The sequence below is a fragment of the Corvus brachyrhynchos genome, unplaced genomic scaffold (genome assembly GCF_000691975.1).
Source record: "Corvus brachyrhynchos isolate BGI_N302 unplaced genomic scaffold, ASM69197v1 scaffold106, whole genome shotgun sequence".
Lineage (NCBI taxonomy): Eukaryota > Metazoa > Chordata > Aves > Passeriformes > Corvidae > Corvus > Corvus brachyrhynchos.
The window spans coordinates 2,773,395-2,789,854 of NW_008238834.1; the positions used below are offsets into that span (position 1 = coordinate 2,773,395).

Genomic DNA, 16,460 nt, shown 5'->3' on the forward strand with positions numbered 1-16,460 from the left:
TAGCAACACCAAATTATCTGGAAACCATTTCAGACAAACGACATCAAATATTACATACACCCATGTTCTCACATAGCTGATGTCAAATCTGCACTGGGGCAAGGGGCTGGAGATACAGGGAAGAGAGAGAGGGAGAATATTTTTATCTACTGATTTACCAGTTGGATTAATAGAAAAAAAAAAGGAACCACAGTTGTATAATTTCAGCTCTGTGGCTTTACAGCTACTGGTGACATCTGATGATTACAAAGAAACACGCTATAAAACAACCTCTAAAACCTTGCTGGAGGTGCAAACTAGAAAACATTTGTGTACTTATGAGTGCCCTGCCATTACATTTAACAGTGTTAAAAATGTTTTGCTGGAGGGTTATGAACTGCCACTGCACAGGTGAAGGAGACAAGCTCTCTTCCAGACACAAGGAATGGAGAGAAGAACAGAGTGCCTCTCAATGAAGAGAGCAGAGATGTATCCATGTGCATTTTAAGTGCTGAACAGGAGATACACCAACCCTGAAGACATGACTGTCTTTGCTAGAACTTCTGTTTCTTAGAATCACTTACCTAAAGATGTATTCTTGAAATGCGATGCCAGGAAACTAACTTTCCCTGTGATGAGCTCATAACTGATCTCTTTTAAAAATTCACTGGTGGTGAGCATGCTCTCTGCAAGTGCCCGAGATTGATACTGACCTGGAGAAGGGAGGGGAAAAGAGTGAGAGCAAACCTTAATACAGTTTACTGTCAACACAACCTTCACATCTTAGAAGTGTGGGGCACTCTGATCTTCAATCATGGATCTCCACTGCCTTTACCCAGTAGACAGGGAGAGCAGTCTCTCAAGTCTACTTCACTAGTGACTGGAGAATTAGTTGATATAACTAATTTTAGCAGGTTCTTTGCTATTGCATATCATTTTGCATACTTGCACGACAAATGATATTCAAAGCAAGTATTTGTACCTTAGATGAAACGGAGGATTCTGGGTAAATATGAAAAAGTAATTATCCCTAGTGTGTGGGAAAAGAGGTAAAAAAAGTAAAAAAATGGCATTACTGATTTATCTGCCTACAAAGGAAAGATGATTAGTCAAAGTTCATTTCCATCCAGACACACTCATTCACCCAAAAACATCACAGCCAGTCACCAGTGCAGAATAAAAAGGATAAAAAGGAGGAAAAGCATGTTCTGATTTAAGCAGGTTGCAGAAGACTCTGCCACATAAAATATCGCAGTTGTTACATGAAACAAAGACAAACTAACTATTTTGCCACTGGGTCACTTCAAGATATTTTCTAAGGTAGTCATACAAACAGTAAAGTCTCAGGCCTCTCAAGAAGTAGTAATGACTAGCATAAAGACATTTTTCTAGATCCTCATGGACCTCAGTACTCCAAGTCTTGCTGAAGATACAGTAAACTGTGACACTGCAGTGCAACAATACAAAGGAGAATAAAAAGAACAAAAGGGATTTAAAAACTGGATCAATAACTCAAGAAAATTAATCTGGCATTGCCATTTGAAGCAGTCTGCAAATATACTTACCTAGAACCACCACACAGAATTCATTTCCCCTAATCTTTGATGCACAAATGGCAACTACATAATCTGGAAGCTTTTGCTGATGTTTCATTTCATTGAGAGACCTCAAGGTCTCTGAGATGCCCTCTGCCAGGGAATTCTGGGTGACAACCACATGCACGAGGTCCCGGGACACACTAGCGATTAACCTGGCAAGCCAAGGGAGTTGACCTGGTGACACAGAAATACATTGTGCACTCATTTGCAAGGATCTCTCTCTCAGAGTGAACTCCTGCATAGCTTTCAACATGATCTGCTCAAATTCTTCCCTCAGGGGTATCTGGTCAGGACCTACAATGAAAACAAACAAACAGAAGAACAGTGTTTCATATAAAAATGTTATTGAACCCGGAACAATTACATGTCTGTCTTGATCTGACAAGCTCCTTCACCACATTTTTTAATATTTTAAAAAAACACTTGCTGCTCAGTGGATATCTACCCACATTGCTTATTCTTGCTTTTTCATTTTAGAAATCTTTCTCTTCCACCATCATGCTTTTTTTTCCCTCTAAACAATGAGGTATTCCACCTCACTCCTAGCTTTCCTACCTTCAGCAACTGGTGGGACAAACGAGGGAGTGGGAAAATATGTGCCTTTTGCCTGGAAGAGAAGGATTAAGCATGCAGCCATATGTTTTTGCAGCAGAAAACCAAAATGCTTATCCTTCTAGCCTAATCACAGCCATGCAGCTTGACAAAGCCTATTAAGTGCCCTTTGCTTTGCTTTTTCTCATCATGCATACTAATCAACCAAGCATGGATGCAAATAAACATTTCTAACCTCTTCCTTAGTTAATTAAATTAATCTGCAAGCATCTAACATAAATAAGAATATGCAACTTTAGATCTACATTTCCCCAGACCCCATAAACTGTACTGTCAACTTGAACTGGAAAACAGAAATATAAACCATCCTGTCTTAGCATCAGTCCTCCAACTGAACTTCAATTAACATTCTGTTCAGTTAGCTTTGTCTCATTGTCAAACATATTCAGGAACAGTTAAAAACATTCATGAACACAGAGTAAAAAGTAACCATAGCTTATATTGCCAAGATCTCGTATCAGTGCCAAAGGAGGCAGCTTCACACTTCAGCAGCTTGCTTTTCTATGACAAAACAGGGGGGTTTAAATATCAGAGATATGTGAAATACTGGGTTTGGTTCTATGTTTTCTTTCCAGGCCAGGAAACAGAAAGGTTGTGTGAGAAACAGGGCATGGGTAAACAACCCACAGCACAGAATCTGTAAAAACTGCCGCCTGTTGTCATTTTTGCCTTTTTGAGAAGTAACATATGGAAGGTGCCACCAGCCAATTACCTTAGAATGGTAAGACAACTATAGATTTGTAAGTGCAAGGCTGTTTTCATTTTTGATGCAAACTGAAAAATTCTGATGAGTCAAATTTAACACAGCATGGGCATAATTCTCTCTTTTAGTGTTCTCTTTTGGAAATGCATTTTCTTTTCCCTTCTAAGAAAGCATCACGCATTCTAGGTCCTTGAAGATCTCAGAATTAAAAAAAACCCCTAGACATTTATCAGTAGAGAAGAATGTTCCTCTGCAGAAATAAAGTTTACCTAAAATATATCAACCTGTGAAAATGATGCTACCCACTAAGAGAAATAAAAGCAAACTTTTCCTGACTGAGGGAGGCTACTTAGGAGACAAGCTCTTAACACAAGGGTCATCATGAATCCAAGAAGATTAAAATAATTGTACAAATAGAAGGGCAGATTCTCAGTATGAGAATACACAGAATTTCACTCAGATTACTTATAAGAAAGTATGGCAGTCTTCCTTCACAACTATCCAGAAAAATAATGGAACTAATATCAGATGAGATGTAAGACAAAGGGATAGATATTGATTTTAATTGTGAACCATTTCCTAAAAGAATATGTCTATGTTAAATGGGAATATATGGAAGCTTCTCTACAGAAATGAGCATGCAAATGATCATCTTGACTTCAAAAACAAAACTGCAAAATAAGCAATATCATAAAATATTAATATATGAGTTACATCTAGTTGGTGTCCAGTCAAAAGTGGTGTTCCCCAGGGCTCAGTGTTTGGGCCAGTCTGTTTAATATCTATACTGATGATATGGACAAGGGGATTGAGTGAGATTGGCTCAGTTGGTTAGAGCATGGTGCTAATAATGCCAAGGTAGTAGGTTCAAACTCCATATGGGCCATTCCCATAAGAGTTGGACTCGATGATCCTTACGGGTTCCTTTCAATTCAGAATACTCTGTGATTCTGTATGAGAGCCCCCTTAGGCAGTTTGAAGGTGACAGAAGGCAGGAAGGCTCTGCAGAGGGATCTGGACAGGCTGGATCAATGGGCAGAGGACAATGGTATGAGGTTCAACAAAACCAAGTGCCATGTCCTGCCCTTGGGTCACAACAACCCCATGCAGTGCTCCAGGCTTGGGAAGAGTGGCTGGAAGGCTGCCTGGTGGAAAAGCACCTGGGGGTGTGGTTGATGGCTGGCTGAACATGATCCAGTATGGGCCCAGGTGGCCAAGAAGGCCAATGCCTGGCTTGCACCAGAAATAGTGTGGCCAGCAGGACCAGGGCAGGATCATCCCCCTGTACTCAGCAACTGGAGAGGCCACACCTCGAGTGCTGTGTCCAGTTCCGGGCCCCTCACTACAAGAAGGACACTGAGGTGCTGGAGCATGTCCAGGGAAGGGCAATGGAGCTGGGAAAGGGTCTGGAAGTCTTATCGGAAATGGGAGCTGGGGTTGTTTAGCCTGGAGAAAAGGAGGCTTGGGAGGACCTCATTGCTCTCTACAATTGCCTGAAAGGAGGGTGTAGCCAGGTGGGAATTGGTCTCTTCTCTCAGGTAACAAGTGACAGGACAGATGTAAATGGCCTCAAGTTGTGCCAGGGGAGGTTCAGATTGGATATTAGGATAAATTTCTTCACCAAAAGGGTGGTTAGGCATTGGAATAGGCTGCCCAGGGAAGTGGTGTATTCAGCATACCTGAAGGCATTCAAAAGACACCAGGATGGGGCAGTTGGGGATATAGTTTAGTAGTGAACCTCGCAGTGCTGGGTTAATGACTGGACTCACTGATCTTAAAGGTTTTTTCAACCTAAATGATTCTATGCTGCTGTGATTTTATTCTATTATTCTGAACAGTTTAAGTCAACATATTCAAATGTCATCCACTTCTGGATGACACTCATTTCTGGGTAGACAAACTTCGGGGTGCATCCCCCAGAGAATACTTCTCCAACCATCTAAGACAGGAGAATTGCTGGAATAAGCTCTTGCTTTGAGCTTTTGACCTTCCCTTCCACTCAAGACAGAGCCTTGCTCTTGCCTTGAGTCTGGATGTGCATTTGGATATTAAAACTACAAAACACCTCTGGGTGTCACAGCATACAACATATATGGTCAAAATGATTCAAATGTACCACAGCAAGAGAGAAGGGAGATGATTTCAGAATTCTAAACAGGTGGTATAAAAAAGGGTTCAGAAATCTCCTTCAACCAGAACACAGACCACCTCAGCACTGCACAGGCTGAGATTGTGTTTGTAGAAATGGCAGTGCAATTGTAAAAAGCTGACAATTGCAGATGGTGGAATGTAACCCATGCTGCAAATATGGGCATTCTGATGTATAAAAACAAAGCTTGAGAATACCTCACCATGAATGTTGCCGAAGATAACAAATGTGAAATCTGAGTAAGTCCAGGAGGCAGACTAAAAAAAGCCCACTAAAATCAAACACATTCCTGTATCTTTTTTTACTTATTCCTTTATCACAGTCAGTGGAATTTATTTATAGCAACACTATGGCTCGCAATCCCAGGTTTAACTACGTATAGTCTTCATAGAAGATTTAAAACATCAGAAATGCATTTGGTTTCTTTGCTTTGATTTGTAATATCATCATGAGTTGCTCAGCTGACTTCTGAAAACACAACAGCATCATCCTACAATTAATGTCATAATTTTACAAGAAAACTGATAGGAATTCTCAGCTATATCCTTTTTTTTTTTTTTCAAAAAAGAAGCGTTTCCATAGATAATATTCTTATCATCTGTGATCACAGTCATCTGGAAATATATTTTGTACAAGTAGTGAGATCTGAAAAAAATTAGGCAAGACTCTGTCTTTCATGCTTTTATCTTTGCCTTTATCTTACTCTTTTGCAATATACTCTGGAGAAAAGAAAAACATTTCAGTCCTACTTTCTCAAGAAAAAAATTAGGCTTACATGAATAAATTGTTAATTTATATGTGCATTTGTCTCTTCTTGTCAAACACTTTTGAAGCTGGCTGCCCTCCCATCATCTTTAATCTGCTTTGATTTAACAAAATGGGACAAAGGCTACAGTTCAGTGCAGCTGTCACAATTCCAACAGTTTTAAGTTTACAACAATATTCAAACCAGCAACATGTTTTGATCCTCTCCTCTACAGAATGTTTTTACTTTTCTCCTCATTAGGCTCTTTCATCTTACAGTGCTGACACCTGTCTCCACATAAGGTCAAATAGGAAACTATTCAGCATTGCACAGCTAAGAACAAAAGCCAAACTAAACACCTGCTAATAAGGGAACTGCTTTAGGCTGAAGGCACAGTGCTTGATAAACACAGTTCAGCTACAGAAGCTTTGCATGAAGCCTCCTCTAGTTTGCAGCAAGTATGGACCTGCTGCATCCATCTAAAGTTAGACTTGCTCATAGAGTGTGATTTCACTGACTCACAAGCTTCAGTAAATAGTTTCTTTTTAATTAATTGGAAATGCTGTTATCAGCTGGCTACAAATTTGCAAACTTCCTCTATCAATCCAGAACTGTGTGAAGCACATGGTTTTAACATGCAGACTCTACAAACTTCCCAATAAATGTCAAACAACAAATTTAAGCCCACGGAAAGAAGGTAACAGAAAAACATCCTGTAAAAAATTAAGAAACCCTCTGTCAGCTCAAACAAGGCATCCAATGGACTACTGAGGCAGAGAATGATAAATAAAGCTAACAGGTCACTTAGAGAGTAAATGGTTTGCTGCAGTTCTGTAAGAGACAGGAAGGAAAGCGCAAGCACTCAGGGGTGAAACCTGCAAGGAGCACATTTGCTCCCCAAATTGTAGGGTTATCAGCAGTTGTGCTGCTTTTGGAACACCTGCATATTTCATACCATTATGTATTACAGATGCACTGTGCTCTTCCCAAAAGTAACTTCACATTCCTGTATGGTAAGTAGCATGTTTTCAAATACAAAAGTTAGGGTGAGACTGCCATGGAAGTTTCCCAACACTATCCCTCCATTATTAACTTCTAAAACCTTGCTGTTACCACTGCTCTTTTTACTCTAAGGTAGGGAAAATTACTGGACCTGCAATAAGAGGAAAAAAAAATGTGGCTTGCTTGTTTGCCCTCAAACTTGCAAAAAGTCCATTTAAAAACATTTACAAGAATGAGATATTCACTGAATCACTTGCCTTAGTCTGAATAACAAATGTGGTTTTCATGTAAACAGTGCTGTCACCAAAACAATGACAACCATCACACATCTGCCAGCGTTTGCCACAAAACTGAATAAAACAGACCGAGTGTCCTTAGAAAGGGCTGTGATAACTGATGGTTTGATACCCTAAGCAAATGAGTTATCTGCATTGCAAATCCATTTCACAAAGGTGACCTGGTCAATCCCCATATGGAGAGCAGAAGCAGTATCAGCCTTCAAATTCACTTCTTCCGTTTCAGGAACGAAGTGGCGAAGTCACACACACTAGATGGAGCCACTTGCCTCTTCCAGCCACAAAAGTAGCCAGAAAACTGGCCCTAAAAGGGACATAAAGAAGGTATGGAGAAAAAAGGACAGTCACAAATAAAACCAAGTGCTTATGACAAATTGCTTACCTAGTTGGACAAGATATTGAATAGTTAGAAGTATCATGTTCTCCACACTTAGCAGCTGACTGCTGGACAAACCCAAGAGATCCAAGTCCTTGTTTTCCAGCTGAGGAATCTTGTAGCAGTTCACCAGCAAGGGACTTACAACAATATCACCAACATTTCCATAGAAATAAGGTAAAGTGCCGTAGCCTATGATAAAAGAAACAAACCCCCCCCATAAATTCACAAAATTTGCCATTACATGGAATCTTGTACAATGATACATTTCCAAACTTCTTCTTAAAGCTGTCTGGCAAAATACATTGCATCAATGACTGGTTTTGGCATCACAATTGCTTAAAAAATAAATGATAGGCCAGGGATCCTCTGCTGTGCTTTACAACAAGTGATCACATACATTTGCAAGAACTATCACTAACTGCATGCCAGCAGCATAATAATTATTGTTATCCAAATACAGATGAGAATATTATCTATTTGGACCTTAGCCTGACCCTTAAATACAGATCCTCTATAATATAGTGTACAAAGAAGAAAAATCAATGAAAGTAAAAGTACATTAATCTTAACATTATAAAAGCAGCATTAAGTCACGTTAGCATTGATTCAGCTGCTGTGGTATTGCTGTGATTGATTTCACTTTTTTGCCACCTTTCCATTCAGTTTTCATAAACAAGTAAAATAAACATCAACAACTAAATATGCTATTCTGTAAGGTAAAGCACATGAGCACAGGCTAACTCCTCTTTTCCTTCAGAATGTTTTTCGTTTCAAAAAAAACCATTTCCACAGAGATTTTGCCAAATCCATCCTTCTGGGTACATCTGGTTCTGTACTATTAATAGGATGCTGTTTCTCAGGGCCACTAACATTTAGCCTGACTGAGGACTTAATGGCAGCTCTCCAAGAGCCTAAGGGCTGCATTCAATTTGCACTTAAGCTGATGGCTGTAGGCACCCTCATCTTTAATAAGGAAGTGTTTCTCTGAAAACCATTAGAGCACCATGCTAGAGCTTTATAATCGGCTTCCAGAAAACACCAAGCAAAACAAACCAGAAGCGTAACCCTATCCTTGACAGATTTACTGGTGTAGATGGCCCTGATAATTCTCCAGGAATTGTGTGTATTAAAATTATCTGTGCAAGTGAGGACTTGGAGAACTTCTCCATTTCTCCAGGAATGGTAAATTATTTCATGGACTGTACTGACAGGCATGTTCTGTTGACACTGAAGCTACTTTATATGACCATCTACACTACATTGGACCTAAAGGAAGTTTAGAGTCAAAAAAAATCACTCATTGAAATTTCGGCAGCATTAGCTGACCCATCTTTTTTTACACAGTATGCCCAAATAGCTCAGGTTGAAAGGAATATTCACATTGAAAGTCATACTCTTTAAGTAAAAGCATTGTCTTTCTAAGGGTTAACAATGTACTTTATACAGCTAAAGGATTTTAAAAGCCTGAAGCCTGATCTGTTATCTCAATTGCTTACAAGAACTATGGACTATAAATGACAAAAAGTTAGCATGATTTACTTCTGTTTAGTCAGTACAAATCAATTTTCTGGTTCTCATGTAGAATTCTGGGGCTTCAAGATCTGAACTATAAATCCTGCAGGAAACATTTGCTTAGTTTATAGTTTATACCGGAAAGCTATTTTCATTACTTGGAAATATTTCTCTTCTTGGGTTTTACAAAAATCTTATTTGTATAAAACTTAGATTTGGCCAGTGGTTCTGCATAAATCTGACCTAGTGGTGACCTCTTTGCAAATCAGGTTCTCCAAAAATTGCCTGACTCTTAGTTTTAAATATTGAGCAACTAAGGGAAACTATCTGTGACAAACCAACTTTGTATTGTACTGAACCAGTACAATACTGTTGCCAGAACCAACAAAAATAAATAAAACCCCCTTTCTCCTGGGGAGCATGGAGTAGTATAAAATGCAGCATTTGATTCCCCAGTGTAAGACTTACCTATCAGAATCACTGGTCTGACTCCCGAGTTATTCAGCAGGTTTTCAGGAACTATTACAGTCTCCCCTGCTGGGATGGGTTGAGGCTGTAAAATTCCAGTTAACATGGATTGAGGAACTGGGACTGACAAAAGAGGCTCTATAAAATAAAGAGAAACTTCCATTACTAAAAAGGCTCATACTGTGATTTGGCCTTATGAACAAATAAGAAAAAAATTACTGCAAATCACTAACTGTAATAAAATTCAAAAGGTCTCTGCATTTCCTGCTATAGTTTTAAGTAATTTAAATGAAGAGCCTGTATCCTCCTGTAGCCCCACCCCTAAAATAAAACTTTTTCTGACCACTGTATTGTTGGTGAGAATGAGAGAGCAAAACACAGGTTTGAATATGCATCTTTAAACAAAGCCAAGTACTAAGCCAAAAGGCCACCCCTCAATACTGCCTCTCAATACAAGAGAACAAACTGCTTCATCCTACAGTATATGTAGATAAGAAAAATAAAAGCAGGCCAAAATCTCAAAGCTGCCCTTAGATAGTTACTACAATGATAAAAAGCAGGCTTTACTCATGAAAGAGCATGAGCAGCTTTCATAAGTAAAGGAAACCAAGTGTAAGAATTTTGTAATCTGTAATCAGGTTTCAGAGTAAGGCCTGCTTCACAAGTTTCTTAGGCTTCATTTGGTGGTTTTCAACCACTTTTTCAAACCATGCCATCAAAAGAAAAACATCAAAGGCAGGATGAATGAATGCATATGTTTTACCAGGAAAAACTGTTTATCCAACAGAAAAAAGTACTACCAAAGACTCATAGAAAATGGAGTACACAACAGAGGTAGCAGATTAGTGGAGACAAACTCAACAAAAAGGGGAGATTGCCTTATATCATGTCTCTTCAGCAGATTTCTGAAGATAGAAACTGACAAAAGCTGCAATTTGTGTTGTTCAGGTAAGCAGGCCTGCACTACCACCTAACCCTTCCTCCTGTGATGAATATCTCTGAAAATAATTTCAAAACATCTCCATACCAAGGCCTCAAAAGCAGAGTTAAAAATACATTGTGCATGTTGACATGGCTTTTTTCATCCCTTGGATGCTTATTCGCTCACTCCATAGAGAGAAGAGTAAGTTACTGCTTTACAAAATATACTTAATCTCACAACTGAAAAGTACTCAAATAGTGAACAGTTTTATTAACAGTTATAATACAGAGGTATCCACATGGATATTGGTGAGTACTCATAAGGAATTCTACGTCATGATATTAAGCTCCTACAGCTTTTCCATGCACAGCTAATGTTTGGTCTCACTGTCTGATTTTAACCGAAGATGACATGGTGGTTATCAGTGTCCTTTGTTAGGCCAAAATTATATAAAGCTGTTTTTCCCATGAAGAAACAGAGTGTACAGTTTCTGTATCAACCCATACCAGACTGAGACACAAAAGTCAAGGTGAAGGCTAATGAAAATCCTTTAAGTATATTCATATATCCATACACCTGCACAATTTTGGAACAACTGAGTTACAGTTGGGAGACTGTGGATTTCTTTTACCTTTATATTTTTAGTAATATTACTTGCAACTTCCTTTCCTCTCTCTCCCACAGTAGTTTTACTTCCCATGTCACATCTTAGATTACAACAACAAGGACCAGGTAATCATGTGTGCTTCTCTGGGGCACCTGAAAAACTCTCCATGGTGTTCTTAAAGACTTCGACAAGATCAGTTATGTTTGCTGTGTACCACGTAAGAGGTGCAGCACAGGGCTGCTGGGCTTTCTGAGTTCACACTTAAACAAAAAACTTCTTGGTAACATTCAAGCTTTACCTGTTCTTGTCGAAGGCCGGATTGCAGGAACAGGTACTGCTAAACCAGGAGGCGGGACTGGGGACCCAGGAGACCATCCTCGGTGACGTTTCTTCGGTGGTCCAGAACTGGACATAGATGCTGGAAGGAAAGGAAAATGTAATTCTAAACCCTGTCCTCCCAGATGACCAAATTCCAGCCCACAGTCCATTTCCCACTGGTGTTGAGTGGTCATCACAGAGCACCAGAGCCTCATACCTAGATTTACATGAAACCAGACTATGCTGTGAAAAATATTGGTACCTGTGTTAAGCATTATCATTAATGGTCATGCCGAAAAGCAAATGGATCTGTAAAGACTGAATGGTAGGAACAGCTACAATCAGAAGAAGAACAAAATCACAAATTTCAAGCTCAACATCCCATGCAGCTTAGAATAAAAGAACAGAGAAGTTTTCTTTACCTTGGTCTCCAGCTGCACAGCCAGGACTTGGAGATGTCGAGTGAGGCACTGGCCGAGAGACTGTAGAACTCAATGCGTTATTTCTTCCTCCATTAGTGTTTCCATTAGCAACATCCGTGGCACGCAGTGAAAGAGGAGCTGAGTATAATAAAATACAGAGTGTGTGGCTTTAGACAATCTTGAAAATAACAAACAAAATAATACAGCCAAACACAGACATAAAAGAACAGGGCAAGATGCATCACTGAAAAAAACCATACTCCAGAGAAAGCATGAAATGTACTCGGCAGAGAAACATTTGGGCACAGATTGAAAAATCTGAGCCTTGAAAAAGGGTGTCCAGATTTCAAGGTGGGGAGAGATAGGTGGAAGAAAAAAAAAACAAAAAAAGCCCCACCAACGTACAATATAAAATTACACAAACACAAAACTATTGGTAATTTGTGACACATTTTTTTACACAGTGAAATCTTTTTTGAAACAGACATCGTGAATTCAGTTTGTAAACATTTCTAAGCCGCTTGTGTGTATCTACATAATTTTCCCCCAGTCATCCATATGCCGTGCACAGTAATTCACTACAGGGCTCTCATCAAAAGCCTTAGCAAAGGACACTGGGCAGGGGACGATAGGGCAGTTTGCTGCAAAGTGTACATGGCCTGAACATTACTGAGGCAAACCATGCTTAATTTTGCTACCTCTGCCTAGGGTGATCCTCCAGTCCCAGCAAGCCTGACACTCTAGCACGACCTGCTGTATCCAAGCCACAAAACTAAAGTACAACAACAGATGATCACAAGAAGTTACCATCACTTGTCTGAACTCATTCTCATTCTTTTTCAGAACCCAGTTTTTGCAGAATGAATAAAAAATGGCATAAACTGCACAGAGCCAGTGGAAACTACAGCTCCTTGCTGATATCGGCCAGCTCCACAAGGATGTAGCTCCCAGGAACATATTCCAGGAGCAACACCAGGACATGATGCAGCAGCTTGCTGATGGCAGCTGCAACAGGAAGTGTTAGAGATGTGGGTATTTGGCTTAAAACAATGCTACTCTCCAGCTGCAGACATCCAAATAAATTCTGACACAAAACTCTCTGGTTGCCAATTACGAAACATGAGTAACCTCACTTGCCCATTGTTAGCTCCCCATTTATACTCTGAGTCAACAATTTCGTATGGACATATATGGTGGACATGGGTCAGTTACAGAAGTGGTTGAAAAGCTGGGAAGAAATAAAATCACACAAGTATGGAGGGGGAAAGGGTATTTTACACACATAACTGTTAATGATTTATTAGATATAGCATAATATTATGTACCATAACAGTATATATTGTATTAAATAGCAGATGTAATACATCATGTATAAAGTGTAATACTCATGTGCATATACAAACCAAATAAATGGATATATTTTCTTATTCAAGCATACTGTCCTGCAATAAGTGTGATGCTACTTTTTTATTATTGCTTAAAGACTAAAGTAAAAAACAATCACATTATCACAACAGAGTGTCAGTGAGAGACTTAGATGTCGCAGTTGAGGGTTATAATTTATTAAACACACAATACAGAAATAAGCAATTAAAACACCAGAGATATTAAAACTCCTTTAAATTAGACTAAATTCCACTAAATTTATGTTGAGGAACTATAACTGTTAGAAATGCAGAACTACACACAGCTCTCAATTACTGAGGCAGGAATCAGTGTGGAATCAAGAGGTGACATTTATGCTCTCTTACATATCTTAGGAAGTGCAGAGAGAGATATCACATGCACTCCTACCAGTATGTTAAGTCTGAAAGCCAAGGTGAGACTGAAGCTTGGGGACAGTAATAACTGCAAAAATTTCTGTGCCAAAGACTGCAAGAATATGAGAGTTCTGGAGAATGCTAGTGAATGTTTCCCTTTCCCCTTTTCCACCGAAAAAATTACACTCTCTTTTCTTGGCTCTTAAGCTGATGATTCCCTGATGATTCCCTGATGATGGCTCTCAGGTGCTTTGGAAAGCAAAGCCATACCTGCAGCAAATGCCTTTCCTACGAGCTGTACTGACAGAGCCAGAGGTTTCACCACGTTCTTGGTCCGGGATGGGTCTTGTGTTCCACTTAAGTTAACAGCAGCAGCAGATGATTTTGCTGGACTGAATATTGAAGAATCTGAGAATACAAGTTGTTTAATTAATGATTAAAAATTATATATATATATATAATTTTTATTATATACACATTTCTCTAAACTCACCTATGCACAAATTGCTAACAATTTTTTTACACTCCTAAGAAATTACCATGTATCTTTCAGGAGGTATAACAAACGTTTTACTGGGCTTTTCTATTTCTTACAATCTACTGAATCCATGAATGATCTCTTCCACAATATTTTGCACTCACACACACATTAAAAAAACATTTTAACCGTAGAAAGGGCTATCTCACTGCTCCTCAAAATAGCTTCATAGGATAGGCAAGTAAACACAATTATCTCATGGTTCACATGAGGAAGCTAAGACAAAGAGCTTATGTAACTTGCAGAGAGCAAGCCTAGGGAATAAGCACTGGAATAAGTTGCCTAAAGAGGTTGTGGAATCTCCATCACCTGAGATTTTCAACAACAAGCCACTGAATCTCTGTCAGACACAGCTGAGCTTGACTAAGGGCAGAAAGAAAACGAACCCAAAAACATAGCCTCCTTACAGCACTACTGTCTATAAAACTATAAAAAGCATATACCCATTTATAAATCAGGGTAAAAAATTAAGGATGTTTGAGCCCAAACTCTTTGCATGAATTAACAAACTTCTTAGAGCACTTTACCAAGGCTAAAAATTATAAATCTTATTTTATAGAAGGATAAACTGAAGAACAAACAAATTTTAATATTTGCCCAGTATAAAACTGATTCCAAACCTCTAAGCATGTTAAGTCCCTTTAACATCAGGCATTTCATAGCTATAATTTACTTCAAGAAAAATTTGGCATTTGGATGCTGATACACTGGCAAATCCAAATTCTTATAACCAGAGTGAAAGAATAGTAACTCAGCATCTGTCCAGAAAGTAGTTTGCAAGAAGTAGGCAAAGTAGGCTAAGTTCACCTACAGATGTCCTAGTAAAACAGCCAGCTGAAGAAAACAGAAGACAAAGACCACCTTGATCTGCCAAACATATTCACCCTCAGGCCACACACCATTTGGTGAAGGAGGGTGGGAGGAAGCTCTGCTTTGCCAGACAGAGTAACTGACATGAGGAACAAACACAGAAGCCTCTGCTGCTGCTGCCTCACCAGAAAACCTTGTCCATGTTCACAGGAAATAGGCTGAATGGCTAACAAAATACACCACCAGGTCAGGGCCTTTGGAGGGAGATGCTGGTCTGTCATTACATATGGTGTAGCAAATATGTAGTGTTAAAGGTTTCATCAAAGTAAACTGTCCAGAAGCTTTGGGTATGTTTTTCCTCCCCATCTCTAGTTCTAATACATTTTCTTGAAATTTTATCTGTGAATGTGGATGTGGCTGGTATATATTTAAACACCACACTAAGCAGGACTTGTTGTTATTAACATACCAGTTATTAAAATTCTTTATTTTTCTCTTGTAAAGCCGTGTTTCTAGCTGCTTAACACCTGAATTGAACTTTCCCCTCTCGAGTGTCTGCCTAAAACCGAATTTTTGATACTGTATGCCCATAATTACCTACATGTATCTTACAGAACTCAGAGACTGAACTGCTCACCAGAAATAGTTACACTACTTTTAAAGGGAAAAAAGGGTATGAGTTGATGATGTACTGAAAACAATTTCAGAAAACAACCTGCTAATAAGTAGTCCTGTTTTAAAACAACCGAGAAGCAAACACCAGTAGAAAGAGCTATGCAAAATCTAGAAGAGAAAAAGTCAGAAAAGCTCTCCATCATAGGTGACACATGTCAGAATTTATGCCACTGAATAAAAGGTGCTTTCCCCCCTTCTCCCAGTCACAGGGGATTCATGTGTATGTATGTGGCATTATCTTCACTAGAAGATAACAGCAGAAGGAGATGAAAAGGTTTTGACAAGCCTGACCTAGGAGTACAAACAGTGACACACAGAAACACCAAGCAGACTGAAAATGGCAGGGAGTGATAAGGAGAAAGCCATATATGAAAGGTGTATCTATTAACTTGGCAGATACAATAGAAGACAAAGCTGTGTAAATATTAGAATTCTTGTTGTTCCAAATAAATAGGTTCTCATGCATCTGCACAGTTCTCATGCCCGAATCTGGAAGCCAAGGGATCATGCAATGAAATGCAGATGTGTTTAAACCACTCTGTCATTAATTCTACCCAAAGCCTAAAGCATTTAGCTTCTTCGACAGGGACAGGGACAACCACCTGAGGGAAGTGCCTCTGAACATACTAATCAGTGACTACAATTTCATATGAATGTCTGTGTTCAGCTTTTGTTTGTTATTCCTTTTAACAAACTTTCTAAGTGGAAAAAGTATTTTAACCATCTTGCTTTATATCTGCATTTCATATTCCTCTAAAGAAATAAATGCTTTCAGACATTCATAGCAATAACAACAATTAACAGGCCATTTTCTCCTGTTTTTAATTTTTCAAGAAATAGCAGAACAGACACAAAAACATACAACAGCATAGATTCAGTTGCAATAAAGCAATGAGGAAAAAAGCTCAAACAAAAGCACTTTGTCTACTTGCAGTAAATAAATAAATACATGAAATTAAGATGCT

At 39.0% G+C, this 16,460-nt stretch overlaps 1 protein-coding gene across 10 annotated transcripts in view; it reads right to left on the minus strand.

The window, feature by feature from the left end:
- Positions 1-16,460, minus strand: part of GREB1L (growth regulation by estrogen in breast cancer 1 like) — a 78,021-nt gene that overhangs the window by 33,214 nt on the left and 28,347 nt on the right. For all 10 annotated transcript variants that reach the window (XM_017738243.1, XM_008636815.2, XM_017738240.1 and 7 more), the window contains 7 exons: positions 13,743-13,880; positions 11,713-11,850; positions 11,271-11,390; positions 9,444-9,581; positions 7,467-7,652; positions 1,545-1,871; positions 564-692 (listed from right to left, as the gene is read on the minus strand). In XM_017738243.1, the coding sequence (XP_017593732.1) occupies positions 564-692; positions 1,545-1,871; positions 7,467-7,652; positions 9,444-9,581; positions 11,271-11,390; positions 11,713-11,850; positions 13,743-13,880 (1,176 nt within the window). The remainder of the gene's footprint in view (positions 1-563; positions 693-1,544; positions 1,872-7,466; positions 7,653-9,443; positions 9,582-11,270; positions 11,391-11,712; positions 11,851-13,742; positions 13,881-16,460) is intronic.